The following is a 17,943-nucleotide window of genomic DNA, read 5'->3' as shown; positions in this document are numbered from 1 at the left end:
GAAAACAGTGGTATCTACGTATTATTCGTATTTTTTAAGATATCCAAAAATTACGAAAATCGATAAGGTAGAAAATTATTTATTAAAGAAAATAAAAAAATAGAACGTGATGAAAACGACCATAAAACACAGAATTCAAAAGGGAGGTAATTTCCGTTTCGAGATAAACAAGATGGCTGAAATTTTTCACCTGCTAACACAATTAAAGTTTGTTTGTTTTTTTTGTTTTAATAATTCAGGAATATTCGGGTAATTCCGACTGCATAATATGGAAGCTACCATTGTAACTTATCAGAATTGACAAATAAATCAGTTGAAACCATTGATTTTTATCTGAAACTCCATTTATTGGCTACAAAACCTCGTCCCAATTCTGTAGAAGCTCCGAATATTTTCATTAGTGCAGATAAAATTAATTCCTATGAACAGGATACTTTGGCGCCATTTTCATATTCCCTTAGAAATATCGAAATCAAAATATGGCGCTACTATACCGTATGTTTAGAATCCTTATTCCAATTTTGATCAAAATCCATTGCATGATTTTTTTTTCTAAATTTAAAACTTAGGCTCAAAGAGTTCTTAGGAACATTTAAAATCCAGAGGATCTTACTTGATTGACGTTTAATGTCTATGGATTCAATTCAATGCAGATCTGATGCATAGTAGAACCCCTGGATACGGTGGCGCTAGGATACGTTTTTATTTCAGGTTACGATGTTCTTCCGTCCCCTGGTTAAGGTATTTGCCCCGCATTACGGTGTTATTTATAATGTTATTTGATTATATACCTGTGTATTATACACTGTACTGTATTTTGTTACTAATTTATAATGCTGTATCCCGGAGTTCTGCTGTATTTTAATTTTCAAATGGAAGGTGGTGGCAATTTTATGCTATCTTCAAGCCATTTAAAATATTTCTAAAGAAACTGAAATTTTCATGAAGGGCTTCCACCTCTTTCTTACTCCCTTCGCGTGAGAATAAATTAAAGTAAACATAACCCTTATTTGTTCTAACGTTCATAATGATCGGTTAATTAGTTTAGGAATGAATCTTGTACAAAAATATATATAACTATACTTAATTTCATGAAAATAGAGATGTGTGTGTGTGTGTGTGTGTGTGTGTGGGTGTGTGTGTGTGTGTGTGTGTGTGTGTGTGTGTGTGTGTGTGTGTGTGTGTGTGTGCACTAAAACCCCATATTGTTTGTACACAAAATTATTGTTTATGTCGAATTCTTGGAGCGTGCCTAAATGATTATTTCATAAAGTTATTTATCTCTAATCTAGAATTATGTATGTATGTCTGTATGTATGTATTTATGTATGTATGTATGCATGTATGTATTTATGTATGTATGTATGTATGCATGTATGTACGTATGTATCAATGCAATGTATCAGGGCGAATGAACTCTTTTTCTGGGTCAACGGCCAACTAGCACCGTGTATATTTGTGTGTGTGCATATGTGTATTGGGGTGAAGAGGTCCCCCTAAGCCGTGGTGAAGGCAACCTTTCTAGGAGAAGCAAATCTCTGATTTAAAAAACCATAAAGCGGAAGACCAGTACCCGCATTAAGCTGGTCTGCAGTTTAATTTGTTGCTGGCTATCTTGCTCTTACTTGTTGCTGGATCTCAACATTTTGAACCGAGTGAGAGACTTAGCTGTCGTACAAAGCTAAGACTCTGTAACATCATATTTGTATAGATACTCACTCAGACATTTGGGCTCATGGATTTTAAATGTCTTAGGGAGTGGCACTCGTCTGACAAGATGTTGCAATCATCATGTATGTATGTGTGTATATGTATGTATATATGTATGTAGGTATGTATGCTTGTATATCTGTATGTATATATGAATGTATGTATACATGAATGTATGTATGTATGTATGTATGTATGTATGTATGTATGTATGTATGTATGTATGTATGCATGTATGTATGTACAAATATATAGATGAATATGAATGAATTAGATTGGCTTGAAAAGAAATCTACAAATGAGATAGATGGATATATATATATATATATATATATATATATATATATATATATATATATATATAGATAGATAGATAGATAGATAGATAGATAGATAGATAGATAGATACAGAGTGAGAGAGAGAAAGCGAAAGAGAGGATATACCAATATTGTTGCAAAGATAGATAGATATTGGATAGGGTACATTGCTCGTCTGAGCTCCAATCTATGTTCCCCCCCTCGCCAAATATTAACGAAAAATACTAGTCTGGCTGAAAACACTAAAAGCTTTGGTCTCGATGGAGGAGAGATAAGGGAACTTGCTTCTATGGTTTCAAATGATCTGAAATTATAACAAGGGGAAACTTTATTCCAAATATTTCTCATCTTCTATATCTCCCCTCTTTTGAAAATAGCGTACGGTTATGATTTTGTCTAGTTTTTTATTTTTAACTCCTTTTCCCAAACTTACCGTGTCAAAGAGAGAGTCGGCAGCCATTTTTAATTTTCCAATACATCGGTAAACACTGTATGTTTTTGAGCTGAATAAACATGTTACATCAAATAAAAACACTCGAAACATATCCAATTATATATATATATATATATATATATATATATATATATATATATATATACACACACACACATATATATTTATATATATATATATATATATATATATATATATATATATATATATATATATATATGAGAGAGAGATCAGATAAGATGAGATAGTTAAGTAAACAAAAAAGCCATAGATAGATAGATAGATAGATAGATAGATAGACAAACAAACAAAAGAGACATTAAGAGAAAAAAGACTTACTTTGAAGTAGACAATTCATCCAGTGATTAAACAAATAAAAACTCCTGAAATGACTGAAGGAGTGAAGTCGCCGTTTTTTGTTTTTTGTTTTTGTTTTTGTTTTGTTTTGTTTTGTTTTGGTTTTGTGTGTTTTGTCTTGTTTTGTTTTTTGTTTTGTTTTTGTTTTTACTTAAGCAACAAAAAACAGAAAAAAAGGCCGACAAAACACGTCGTTGCTGTGTAGGACATAAGAGAACGTTCCTTCTTTGTGGATTGAGCGAAAGAAAAAAAAAAGCTTTGGTCGCTGGAGGCAAGTGTTGGTCGCCTTGGGGAATTGTCAGAAACTAATTGAAGACATAGAAACACCCGGCCGTTCAGGTTGAGGCGGCATTTCTCCACCCAAGCCACCGCTAACCCCACCCACCCCGACAATCCCCCATTACTTTGGACGTTTATGTGGGTGTCAGCGTGGTAGGAAGGCATTGGTGGAGTGGAGTGGCGGGATGGGGGTCTGTCTACCAGTTGCGGTGTTGTGACAGGTTCTCTTATGTCCAACACAGGTGGTTGATAGCAAACAGCCTTTAGGTAACCACCGAGTCACGACAACGACGACGACGATGATAGGAAATAAAATAATGAACAATATTTTTCAAAAGTGCTCAATACGTCAATAGAGCTTTTATAAATAAAATTGTATGAGCATTAGGAAGAACCTACGCGGATCAATCAACATTTCTATGTTAACACATCTTGTCTATCGGAGTTCAGTTGAACCCCGACGAGACATGTTAATGTCGAAACGTTGGTCGATCCGAGTAGGTTCTTCCTAATGCTTATATGTATATATATATATATATATATATATATATATATATATATATATATATATATATATATATATAGTAAGTTATAAAATATACATGGCGATTAAGCTACACTGAATATTCCGCGTTTCATCCACTCTAGGACTCTTCAGGCTTATGCGCATAAGCCTGAAGAGTCCCAGAGTGGATGAAACGCGGAATATTCAGTGTAGCTTAATCGCCATATATATTTTATAACTTACTTACTAGCTCTACCTACGTATTTAGCACTTTTGAAGTAAATACTTAAAGTTTACGCATAAATCTATACTTTCGTATATTAATTTTATGTGAGTAAATGAAGTAGTTATATATATATATATATATATATACATATATATATATACATACATACATATATATAATATATATATATAATATATATATATATATATATATATATATATATATATATATATATATATATATATATATATATATATATATATATATATATATAGTGCAAAACCTTGTTGAAAGTCAAAGACTTACTTTTTCTTTTTTATAACTTTTGTTTATTTTCTCCTGGATTTTTTTCATTACAGCTGTTTCGTTAGTGGGAATGCAATTTTACGGTTTATGTGTCCATAAAAATATCTTGTCGTCACCAATTCGTCAGATGATTTGTCCATTTGATGTTAACTCCGCGCCTAATAAATAGATACATTGAGCTTAACTCGAAATTAACGGTGATTAGGGTCTTAACATAACAATCTAAACCCGTTAAACGAAAACGGTATACATTGTAATTAACGTTATTTCAAAAGTAAACATTTATATATAGAGTATCAGCCATAATATAAGGAACGGAAAAAAAATTTACAATTATTCATGTATATTTAAAAAATTAGTGCATGGATTTTTCTGAAATACTAAGAATAAACAAATAGAACCAATGTGTATAAACTAGTACAAAAAAAAAAATTACGATTCAATATTGAGAAATATTTTAGTTTAAAATTATATCTGTGGATTTATCCTGGCCAAAAGTTAAGGAACGAAATAGAAAATTTATTTTTAAGAGACTAAACTTTACATAAAAATAGCTAGTTTTTAATATTGGAACTCCTGATAAGCACAACAAAGAAAAATGTCGTCACCGACTCGCAAAACTCTGTCTCTCCAAAAAACAAAATTAATTTTAGACAATTACAAAGAAAAGAAATCAATTTCAACAATTTCTAATATCGTTCGAAGATCAAAAAGTGTTGTTCATCATGTGATAGCTCGATATAAGAATAAAAATACATTAGAAGCATCCCCTAAAACCGGCAGACCCCCTAAAACGTCTCAAAGAGAAGATAGGATTATGGTAAGGCAGGCTCTTAGTGACCGATTCAAATCCGCAACATCGATTTCTCGTGATTTTAATGAACAGACTGGGAAAAATATATCTAGAAAAACTTTCTCGACGGTTAGCAGCTGCCGGATTGCATGCCAGGGTGCCAGTATCTAAACCCTTGATCTCCAAGAACAAAAATAGCCGTTTGAAGTTTGCCCATGAGCATGTCGTCTGGACTGATGAACAATGGGCTAAGGTTCACTTCAGCGATGAATCCAAGTTCAATTTGTTTGGATCTGATGGAAAGAAGCATGTACGGCGAAAAACAGGTGAACGATTATCCTCCAAATGTGTTAAAAAGACACTTAAATTCGGAAGGGGGAAGTGTAATGGTGTGGGGTATGATATCCTCGGAAGGAGTTGGCCCTCTAGTTCGAATCTATGGTAGAGTTAATGCGGAGACTTATAAGCAGCCCCTTCAACAACATGTCATTGAGAGCTTACGCCTTTCACCTAATCAGCCAAGCATTTTTATGCAAGATAACGCCCCTTGCCATAAAGCTAAAAAAATGATAAGTTACCTCGAGGAAGAAGAAATAAAAGTAATGGACTGGCCAGCGCAGAGTCCGGATCTGAATCCGATAGAAAATGTTTGGAAAATGATTGGAGAAAGAGCACAGACGAGGAATCCCCAAAATCAAAATCATTTGTGGGATTTATTGAAGGAAGAGTGGGAAAAGATAAATCCTGAATTTTGCCAGAAACTAATCCAGTCTTGTGGCCGAAGATGCAGTGAGGTAATAAAGAATAAAGGGATTTCACTAAATATTGAATGAATTTATTTTTTAAAACATTTGCATTAAAAAAAAACACATAAAGTTTCTATTTCGTTCCTTAACTTTTGGCCAGGATAAATCCACAGATATAATTTAAAACTAAAATATTCTTCAATATTGAATCGTAATTTTTTTTTTTTTTTTGTACTAGTTTATACACATTGGTTCTATTTGTTTATTCTGAGTATTTAAGAAAAATCTATGCTCTAATTTTTTAAATATACATGAATAATTGTAATTTTTTTCCGTTCCTTATATTATGGCCGATACTATGTGTGTGTATATATATATATATATATATATATATATATATATATATATATATATATATATATATATATATATATATATATATATATATATATACACACACTATAATAATTATTAAATAATTATTTTTTATAATGATTATTTAATACCTAGAGACATTAGCGTTTCATCCTTTCGGGAATCATCAGTGCAAGGAGTCACAATTAACACCGATCGATAGATTCGAACCCGGCAACAGAAGCCATCTCTAGCTTTATTAGCAAGGACCTAATCCATTCGGCCACCGTTAACCGCGAGAAATACAGTTGAAATTTAAACATTGTGGTAATTTAAAGGATTTTTTCTGGGTGGAAAGATACTGCACCTTTACCAATGTTTCAATCATAGTCATTTGTTTTCATAGTTTTGCATATGAATTACAAAATATCTTATATTTCCCCAAAACCTCTGGTCTTGATGGAGGGGAGACTAAAACTTGCTGCTATGGTTTCAAATAATCTGAAATAACAGCAAGGGGAGACTTGATTCCAAATATTTTTTATATGTTATATCTTCCCTCTTTGGTTTTCATACATAAAATAAATTTCAGTGTATAATGATTATTTGATACTGGAGATATTCATAATCGTACCCTATTTTCAAAAGATGGGAGATATAACATATGAAAGATATAAAATAAAATACGTATTATATACGTTTGAAGACAAAAAAATCATTATTAAAAAATAAACAAGCCTTTATTTTGTTTGAAATTTATATTGAAATATAATTTTCGATATAAATTTCAAACAAAATAAATATCTTTTTATTTTGTAATAATGCGTTGTTTTGGCTTCAAACGTATATAACACGCATTTTATTTTACTCAAACTCAACCAGCGCTTCTAAGGAACAAAAATCTTAATATGAAAAATATTTGGAATCAAGTCTTCCCTTGCTGTTATTTCAGATTATTTGAAATTACAGCAAGGGGAGACTTGATTCCAAATATTTCTCATATGCTATATCTCCCCTCTTTTGAAAATAGCGTACGATTATGAATATCTCCAGTATCAAATAATCCTTATTCACTGTGAAATCTACTTCATGTATTAAAACCAGACAGAGGATATATAACATATGAGAAATATTTGGAATCAAGTCTCCCCTTTCTGCTATTTCAAATCATATGAAACCATAGCAGCAAGTTTTAGTTTCCCCTTTATCAAGGCCAGAGGTTTAAGGGATATCTCAGTATTTTGTAAATCATATGCAAAACTACGAAAACAAATGACTATTATTAATACTTGTTTGTCTTGGTGTGACATCTCCAGTCACGTGTATTCCACTTAGACGAAATAATTTCAAGAATGTTAGTTTTTTTTTTTTTTTCTTTTGCTGAGAAGTTATGCCGCCTTCCCACAGACAGAATCGGGTAAACCCACATGATTATTGCTTATTATAAACTTACTTTTTAATCAGGCACAAAGCATGGAGATGTCGCCGAAATAAATAATAAAGCAACCGCGAGAAATGAATTATATATTATCCAGCATACCACCCAGCATTACCAGGTCATTAAATACACTTAAATATTATATTTTAATTCATGTAGATTTCGTATTTCTCTATTGATTATTATATTGTACCCAATATATAGAAGTGATTTCAAAAAATAAATAAAAAGACTTGAGCGCCATCAGCTAGAATAAAAATCAAAATATTTAGCTCTTTAGTTTAATTCTACATCAGTCGGAGTTCGCCTGAAAGTATCCTGTACCTCTACAAGGTCACCATTTGCCCATGTATGGAATATTGTTGTCATATTTGGGCTGGTGTATCTGCTACTAGTCTCTTACTCCTGGACAGGGTTCAAAAGAAAGTCGCCAACTTGATATGTCCCAAACTGTCATCTAAGCTTCAACCTCTGTCCCATCAACGAAATGTTACATCCCTCTGCCTGTTTTACAAGTATTTTAATGGTGGATGCTCTGATGAACTACAAGCCCTTGAACCCCCTCGACATAAATACCCCTGACAAACCTGACAAGCGGCAAAGTCCCACCCTACAAAGTAGAGATCCCTAGATGCAGAAAAGCCTTCTACTCTAATATTTTCTTCCCGAGAGCTGCTAGACTTTGGAATTTCCTTCCGGGTTCCTGCTTCCCAAACTGTACTGACATGCAGAAGTTCAAGTGAACAGAAATTTTGCTACTCAGCTTCATACATAGTATCCCACCAAGATGGTGGGATACTATGTATGTCCCAGAGAGCAGATAGTAGTCCCCGCCATCAAAGTGGCACTATGCCTTGTTTGGGGGTGAAAATATATATATTCCAGGTAGAGAGATATCCCAAAACGAAGAGTAATTGAATTTCAACAAAGGTCGTTGATAGTGCTCAATCAAAGAGAGCAAATTATATTTTTTTAATTATTTTTGATGTAAATACAATCATATCTTGTTAAAATCTTTAACTTTGCTCAACGCCAGTCATAGTCAAGTTTATCTCCTCTAAAATTGGAAATGGTCCTGAATCATTTTTTATTTTTTCAATTTTTAATTTTCCTTACTTGATGAGATCTATTATGATCGAAACGGTCTGCACATCGTAGCAAGGTATAATTGTATTTGCATAAAGAATAATATATATATATATATATATATATATATATATATATATATATATATATATATATATATATATATATATATATATATATATAAAGCTGAGCGTCTCTGTGTGTGTCTGGTCATGAATAGGTTCCTATATGGTTGACTATTATAGAAAACTGATCACATATAATGATAGAAGATGTATCGAGACACAGGAATGGGTACGTTTGATCTGGCATAATGATGATTCATTAAAATTGTGGGGTCTGCGTAAGCGCCTGGTCCAACAAGGATGGAAATAAAAAATTTTAAAATTAAAAAAAAAAAACGTTTACAAGTGTTTTTGATATAGATATACATAAGAATACTGTGAGAAGTATGCTTTAACTTAAATAGGGATGGTATAATAAAATTGTGGGGTTTGCGTTCGCGCCTGGCCTCCAAAGAATGGAAATAGGCACAAACTTTAACAAAGACTTTTCATATCTATCTGCGTAAGTATACTTTGATAATTATGTTTCAGTTTTAAGAAATATGGTATAATACACTTATGGGGTGTTCGTTCACACCTGACCTCCATAGAATGGAAATATGTCACAAAGTTTAACAAGGTTTTTTAATATAGATCCACAGAATATTGTGATAAGTGTTTCAGTGTGAACATGTATGGTATAATAAATTATGGGGTTTATCTATTTTATTTTTACTTTCATCATATTTTGCTTTGGTTTTGATACCCCCGAATTCGAAGCTATCTCTTTACAACCCTTCCTTTTCATAACCTATCATACTTTCATAAATCAGAGTCCATTTTCTGTAGACTGTTTTTGAACCCAGGCAACGACGAGTACTTTTGCTAGTATGTATATATATAGCAGTGATTCCAAATATTTAAAAAAAAAAAAAAAAAACAGACTTGGGTGCTATCAGCTAGAATCAAAACCAAAACATTTAGCTTCAGTTTCATTTTACTTAGTCGAAATTCTTAGAAATCAAAGGTTCCTGGGTCTAATACTTCATCTCTATAAAAGATACGTAGATATTAGAATGTTCCAGTAAAATTCTTCACCTCTCAAACACCTGGCTATAAGTTGGTAACATTATTTCCCTCTCCAACTTCTGACTCAAAAGATTACATGTAGGAGAATATCCACACAACCGTTGCGATCATCACTTACAGAAAGATACACGCGACTGGTGTCCACTTGTGAATCTGATATTCCCTTGAGATTTCCGCCTTTGGAAGAAACCGATTCAATCCACCTAGGGTGAGTGCCACTGGCTATCCCCTTATTTTCGCCTTTACTGTGACCATCCACTGACATCCATTTCTCTTAGCGACGCCACCATCCAAACTCATAAGTTCAAAGAACTACAATGCCTCTTATTTTTATTCCACCCAAAAGGATCGGAAGGGGACTTCAATTTGCGTTGTTATGATTACGGAACTTATGCATTTATAACCTGATGGTTTTAACTCTCTGTTACAGATATTGACAGTGTGAAACTCTAAGAAAGCAATTCCTGTCATGAACATACGTTAGAAGCAGAGATACATCATGGAATTCGTCCATGCAGAAAAAATTGAACAGATCAACATTCACTGGCGCCTGATGAACGTTTACAGAGCTATTGAAGTTGATGTCAGCACAGTTTGGAGATAGTTTCTTCGATTTCAGGTTGGCTACAGAGATGTGAATGACAAAGCGCACTCTGGACTTTTACAATCAAGGCATCAAAAGAGTCTGCCAAAAACTGCATTTAGAATGGTGGTAACTACGTAGAAAAATAAATTTTGGAGGACAAAATGTTGCTAGTTTTATTGGTACCACTTCCGTCTTCATAGCTCTTCAATGTTTGGGGGTTTTTACTTAAAAAGTAACGACTCTTGTACTATCTCCTTATGTTCTATCCAACCCTCTTCCCCCATCTCCTCCACAAGCCGGCAAAGTCATTAAATCATGCCATAAGTTTATTATGAGAGAAAAACGCTCTGTGTAGGCGTTTAAAATTATTTTTCTTTTTTTGTTTTTTTTTGTTAAATATTATTATATGAAGAATCTTTTGGAGTGAAAATCTATTGAGAAATACACATTTTGTATTGAGAAATAGGCACTTTAAATATGTAAAGAATAACACGTTATCAAAAATGGGGTTCATTCTGGGCTTTCCCTATGCGGACGGAAGCCAAAATTGATGATTTGAAAATCACCCCGTCTCAGACACTTCCAAGGTGTGTGGACCTGATCCCATCCCCGCTTTACTAATTGAGAAATGATCAGCTGAGCTAGCCCCCATACTTTCCAAGCTCTACAATAAATGCTTCGCTGAATCCTGCTTCCCTAATAGCTGGAAGATGGCCTCTATAGTACCAGTGTACAAGAATTTTTGCGAAAGGACCAACCTTCTTAATTATCACTCTATCAGTCTCCTCCTCTTCTTTGTTAACATCTTTGAGACACTAATCAATCAACATCACTAGTCCACCACCTTACAAAAGCTAATCTTCTTTCTGACAAACAGTATGGATTTAGGAAACTGCAGATATTTTAACAGTCATCTCCGAAATGCATATACTATGCATTGGATAAGGTAAATGAAGCCCGAGCTGTAACCCTCAATATATCCAAGACCCTTGACAAAGTCTGGCATGAAGGGCTGCTAATGAAATATGAAAGTATAATTGGACGAATAGTAATTATAATTAAATCCTTCTTAGACAATAGGATGTTCATCCAAGCAGCATAACGTTAATGCGGGACTGCCTCAGGGGTCGATTCTAGGACCACTATTATTCTTGATATTCATCAATGACCTCCCTGATAATATTGGGTCTGAAATGAGTATATTTGCTGATGATACAACGCTCTATAACATGCATGAGGGAATAATCGATGTACATAAATCCAAGAGAATTGCTGAATCCTTAAAAAATGAAATCCAGAAAGCAGTGAAATGGGTATATAAATGGATGGTAACATTTAATGTTAGTAAGACTAAACTGTTCTCCTTTTACAATTATAAGAAGCTTCTCCAGCCACCGATATCCATGACAAATAACTCCCTACCTGAGAATTTTTCCTTCAAACTCCTCGGCTTAGCATTCGCAGGAAACATGAACTAGAACAAATACGAGGGGCGTGCATTAAGTAATGCCCCTGACTCACTTCCCATAGCAGTAGAGCAACGAAACTTGGCACAGTTATTAGTCTTTCTCTACATAGGAACCACCCAGAGTTATGCATTTCTCCCATCGTTTGATGCAGCTCGGGAGACCGTTTTTGTAGAACACCCCAAGTTGGTCCTCCAACCACGATGTGACTTCTGAAATCAAGGCTGCATCATCTGGGAAACGCTTTCCTTTGAAAAACAACTGCATGGCTGGAAAGAGGTGAAAGTCAGAAGGTGCAAGGTCAGGAGAGTAGGGAGGATGGGTGAGATTTCATTACCACACGCCCGTGCTTCTGATCTGGCGACATGCGAGTTGTGGACCGGAGCGTTGTCCTGCAGAATGAGGGTCTTGCCCTGCCTCTTGATTTTGATAGCTTCCCTTAATTTCCTCAAAAGTGAAGCATAATAGGCTTCTGTAATTGTGGTACCCTTTGCCAGGAAATCTGTCATCTCTACTCCGTCCTGGTCCCAGAAGACTGTGAGCATGACCTTGCCAGCGGAGGGCTGCACCCTTGCCTTCCTTGGAGGTGATGAGTCCAAGTGCTTCCACTGCATTGACTGAGCTTTGGTCTATCGATCATAGTGATGGACCCAGGTTTCATCCTGTGTAATCAGTCTTTTGAAAAACTTTGACTCATCTTCTTGGCACATCTCCAAATTTATCCTCAAGCACTCAACGTGTTTTCACTTCTGGAATGGTGTAAGCAACCTGGGAATCCATCTGGCAGACACTTTATGCATATGCAAATGGTCATGAATGATAGTTTCTACAGACCCTGTACTAATCTTCACATTTTGGGCTATTTGGCGAATAGTAATGCGCTGATTTTCCAAAATGGCAACCTCAACTTGACGGACAGATGCCTCATCAATGGCAGAAGCAGGGCGACCAGATCTGGGAGCTGTTTCTACAGACTTCCGGCCATGTTTGAATTCACGATGCCAGCGTTTTACAAGGTCATATGATGGGGCATTATCACCATAAGTTTCTTTCATTTCATCAAAAGTCTCATGTGGTGTGCGTCCTTTCAAATACAAAAACCGGTTCGACATTCAACAGGCTCCATTTCACACCTGACTCAGTTCAAACACCTGTAAAACAGAAAGCACAATTAGTTCAGAGCTGTAATTTGCCACATAACCTGTAGAGATATAAATCATTGCACATGCAAAATTTCAACTAGATCATACAACTGGAAGTGGGTCAGGGGCATTACTTATTGCACGCCCCTCGTACATTGAGGACATTGCTAAGGCTTCTGCAAGGAAGGTGGACTCCCTCTATCGTGCTAAAGCTGCAAGGAAGGTGAGCTGTGTTTATTTGCTTCCCCACGAGAGCAAATTAGACATGACGCCATTTTTTAATGTGGAGGAGGGGGGGAGGGGGAAGTAAATAAGGGGACCAGCTCCCAAGAGGTGGGAAATGGGAGCCAGATAGTGAGAGTCTCTTGGTATATAGGTTTGCCCCTACATGGACCAGAAACTCATTGCCACAAGGGCAATGGTCTTTGATTTCAGCATCTTCCGGAACAAATACTACACTTTGATCTTGGTCCGAAGGCCAATCCCTCTGGGAGGGAGGTGGGCTCACTCTATTGTGCTAGAAAACTACTCAGACCTGAGAGTATCCTGAACCTCTACAAGGCCACCATTTGCATATGCATGGAGTATTGTTGCCACATCTGGGTGCGTCTACCACTAGTCTCTCCCTTCTCTCTCTTTTGGATAAGATCCAAAAAAGTGTTTCCAATCTAATAGGTCTCACTTTGTCAACTAGGCTCCAACCCCTGTCCCATCGCCGCAATGTTGCATCTCTGTGCATGTTTTACAAGTATTTTAATGGAATGTGCTCTGATGAACTCGTTGCACTTGTGCCCCTTCGACGTACATATCCCCGACAAACCTGCTTAGCAACAAAATCACACCCCTTCACTACTGAGGTCCCTAAATGTCAGAAAGTTTTCTACTCTAATAGCTTCTTCCCTAGAACAGCTAGATTTTGTGGAATTCCATTCCTGCTACCAGGTTTCCTACCTGTACCGATATGCAGAAGTTCAAATGCAAGGTAAACCAGCATCTTAATCTTTCTTAGGCATGGTCCCAATTAGTAGCCCCTTACGACCAAGTGGCAACATGCCTTGTCTGGGGTGAAAGTGAGTAAAAAAAAAAATAAAAAATAAAAAAAAAAAGCAACTTTACCTAAGGGTTTACTTCTCAATAGATTTTATCTCGAAAAGATTCCTCGTATAATTTAACAACAACAGAAAAAATTTTTATCTTTACACAAATTTTTTTTTTTTTCTCGCAACTCTCGTATCTGTCACCCCTCTTCAACTTTATCCCTCCTCATAATCCATCTCTTGAATAAAAGATATCGAGTATATCATTTCTCGGCGCTTCTGCACTATTGGGACAAGATTTCGAAGTCGATAAATGGAGTTTTCAGATAAAAACAATGGCTTGAATTGTTTTTCCGTTTGTCAATTCTAATAAGTTACAATGGCAGCTTCCAAATTATGCAGTCGGAATTACCTGAATATTACTGAAAAAAAAAAAACATTTTAATCGTGTTAGCAGGTGAAAAATTGCCGCCATCTTTGTTTAATTCGAAACTGAAAACTACCTCCCTTTTTGAACTCTCCTGTGTTTTACGATCATTTTCTTCAAATTCTATTTTTTTATTTTCTTTAATAAATAATTTTCTACTTTATCGATTTCCCTAATTTTTTTATATAATCGTCTTAAAAATACAGGTAATATGAAGAAACCACTGTTTTCATGTGAAATTCAGTATTACGATTACCTAAATCTCGTCCCAATAGTGTAAAAGCACCCATTTCTTTTTCACCCTGGAAAAGTTTCTGCTAAAAAAAAATAAAAAAAACAAAAAAAACGAAATATTAGTCAACTTAACGGTTTTTTTCTATAATTTTATTTTTATATTTCACAAGTTTTCAACTTTGCTCCTTGCAGCCCATTTCCCACGGAGAAGGCGTTGTTAGTCTTTCTCTACTAATTATTTGTATAGAAGGTGCACAACTGCACTTAAGCGTCGGGTTCATTCTCATAAGACTTTCACAGGAAAAATTTCTACAAAGGAACTTTTTCCTTATTTAAAAAAATAAAACTAAAATATTTGTCATTAAAAAATTTGGTTCAAATAGTTTTAATAAAAAGTTTTGTAAATATAAAAAAAAAACACTACATAAAAATTTTTTTTTTTTTTTTTACTCTTTATTCACCTTAAACAAAGCAAAGTGCCACTAAGTCATAAGGGGCTACAATCTGAGACCAAATTTGCTGGGATATTATGTAGGAAGTTGGGCAGCGAGATGTCTGTTCACATCGAACGAGTGGTTCAGTGGGGGAAGACGTGGCTGGTTACCTTTAATGCATCTAAAACTCAACTCCTATCTTTACATCATCAACGCTCTGATCCCCATCTGGCATCAATTGAAATGGATGGCTCTCGTCTAGGAGAAGCCCTATGTTTTGACCTGCTTCTGGGCTTGACCTTCACTCCTGATCTGAAATGGAACACGTACATCAAGTCTGTTGCCAAGGTCGCTGGAAAGATGGTGGGATCCCTCTACCGCTCCAGAAGATATCTCACTACTGATGCAATTCTCTATCTATATAAAAACCAAGTATGTCCAAGGATGGAATACTGCTGCCATATCTGGGCAGGAGCTGCTAAAAACAGCCTATCCTGCCTTGACAGAGTACAGAATAGACTTCGTGGCTTAGTGGGGGATGCCCTTTTCTCTTCCCTGCAACCTCTCTCCCACAGAAGAGACATTGCAAGTCTATCTTTGTTTTATCGTTATTTCCATGGCAGGTGCTCGTCTGAACTCCAATCTCTGGTCCCCCCTCGCCAATCTTTTACAAAAAACACCCGTCTTGCTGAATCCACTGTCAAAAACTTTCCCCACTCTTTATCCATGCCTAAATCAAAACGTAGATTCCATGAACAAAGCTTCTTTCTTAGAACTGCACGCCTGTGGAACTCTGTTCTGTCTGCCTGCTTCCCTCCTGACTAAAATTTGGATGTCTTCAAGTCCAACGTAAACAAATACCTGATGAACTGCCCCCTTAAGTAGACACTTTAAATATCCCCACTAACGTAATGTACTTACAAAAACCCTTATCCCTGAGTGGCTTCCGGCCCTTGATAAGTGGTGAACACCTTGTAAAAAAAAAAAAAAAAAAAAAACATTACACTTGAACTTCTGCATGTCAGTACAGTCAGTGAAGTAGGGGTCTGAGAAGGAACTTCAAAGTGTAGCAGTTTGAGGAAAGAAGCTATTTGAAGCTTAACGGCATCTAAGAATCTCTACAGTGTAGGGGTGAGATTTTGCTGCTTGTCTGGTTTGTCTGGTGTATTTATGCCAAGAGGGTACTAGTGCTTTGAGTTCGTCCGAGTTCGTCGACAGTGAGGGACTTATTAGACTGATGACTCTTTTTTGAACTCTGTCTAGAAGCGAGAGACTAGTGGCAGATGCTCTAGCCCAGCTGTGACAGCAATATTCCATGCATAGGTGAATAGTGGTTTTGTAGAGATACAAGATACTCTCAGGTGTGAGTAACCTTCTGACAAGATAGAGGGACCCCATCCTTCTTCCCAGCAGCCTTGGTAATCACCTCGATGCATTTATTCCAATTCATGTTGCTTAAGAGCTTGAGGGAAGTACTTTCAATTAGTGTATCATTAGCCATGGCTATTGGTGGTTCAGAAGGTTTCTTGTAATCATTAAAAGAAATAAGCTTAGTCTTGGCAGCATTGAACATTACCATCCAGTTTGGCTCCATCCCACTAAAGACTGGAAGTCTTCCTCTAGAGTTTTAGCCATTTTCTTAGATATGTATTCATTAGTTTCCCCCTCAGGTCTTTTATAGAGCGTAAGGTCATGAGCAAATATGCCCATCTCAGAGACAATTTTTTTAGGGAGGTCGTTTATGAATATCAAGAATAATAATGGTTCGAAGATTGGTTCCTGTGACACACTCACATTTATATTACGTTGTTCAGATGTACGACGATCAAGAACAACTTGGATTTTTCTATTATCTAGGAAGGATTTGATTATGTTAAGTAAGCGTCCAGTAATTCCATACAATTTAATTTTGATGAAAAGACCATCGTGCCAAACCCTGTCAAAGGCCTTAGATTTAGATATGTCTAGGGCTACTGACCTAGCCTCCCTTGCCTTATCCAATGTGTGCTATATGCGTCTGGAGATTACAGTTAGGATATCCACAGTAGAACAGGCTTGCCTAAATCCATACTGTCGGTCAGAAAGAAGTTTATTATATATGTTGGTAAACTAATGCTTCAAAAATTGGCAAAAAAAAATTGTGAAAATCTGAACAAATCGGTTATTTTATATTATACAGAGGGGCCATGTGCGTGTGCGAAGGTCAAGGTCAAGCCGGCATTGACCGAAATCTGTCCTTTTGTTTTTCTCTTCAGCTCATGTCAGTTGGGGTCTTTGCTCATTTCTTAGTCGTATTATTTTTCTACCACAACTGCAAAGAATTTCTTTTGAGTGTTTAATATCAACTAGGATTTCCATGGACAGAGTTTCTTCCCAAAGACTTCTCAGCTGCAGAAACGTGTTCATATTTACTTGCCTCCCTACGAGGGCAAAATTAGACACAAGGTAGTTTTAATGTGGGGGAAAATCCAGCTCCCTGAAAAAGGGCACTTTGGATTGGAGCAAAAATAAAAATGTCCTCAGTGTAGTTCTTCTCCTTCTCTGACCAATGACAGAATAAACCCAGTGCAGCATCAGAACAGATACTACACTTTGTTCCTTTGTGAAGCCTGTTGCCACAAGATTGCTTCCCTGGGTGATACGACATTGTCATATTCAAGTCTGATGTCAAAAAACACTTATAAGTAATCAAATATTGTACATTTCATTCATCATTTTCAACCAGTTCATAATATGCAACATCATTAATATTAGCTTCTTAGATATGTGTAAAGAATGTGATGATGTATGGAAGTGAAACCTGCCCAGTGATGGTTGAGGACATGCGTTGCATGAAGAGAAATAAAATCAGAATGATGTGAATGGTGTGTAATGTGAGTCTTAAATACAGGTTTGATCTAATGACGCGAGAG

General features: G+C 35.8%; 1 protein-coding gene across 4 annotated transcripts in view; it reads right to left on the bottom strand.

Annotated features, from left to right (window-relative positions):
• Positions 1-17,943, bottom strand: part of LOC145260392 (MAPK/MAK/MRK overlapping kinase-like) — a 187,700-nt gene that overhangs the window by 167,730 nt on the left and 2,027 nt on the right. Inside the window, exon 1 of one of the 4 annotated variants that reach the window (XM_080118347.1) lies at positions 2,822-3,248. The exons of 2 other annotated variants lie outside the window; for them this stretch is intronic. In XM_080118347.1, the coding sequence (XP_079974473.1) occupies positions 2,822-2,840 (19 nt within the window). In that variant the 5' untranslated portion in view covers positions 2,841-3,248. Of the gene's footprint in view, positions 1-2,821; positions 3,249-17,943 lie in introns of those variants that run through there. One more of the 4 variants, XM_080118345.1, reaches the window with a different exon arrangement.

This window comes from Euprymna scolopes, chromosome 36 (assembly GCF_053919585.1).
Source record: "Euprymna scolopes isolate OS-2025 chromosome 36, ASM5391958v1, whole genome shotgun sequence".
In the NCBI taxonomy this organism is placed as follows: Eukaryota; Metazoa; Mollusca; class Cephalopoda; order Sepiida; family Sepiolidae; genus Euprymna; species Euprymna scolopes.
Note: the sequence above shows the minus strand (reverse complement) of the source record. Positions and strands in the feature narration are given on the sequence as shown.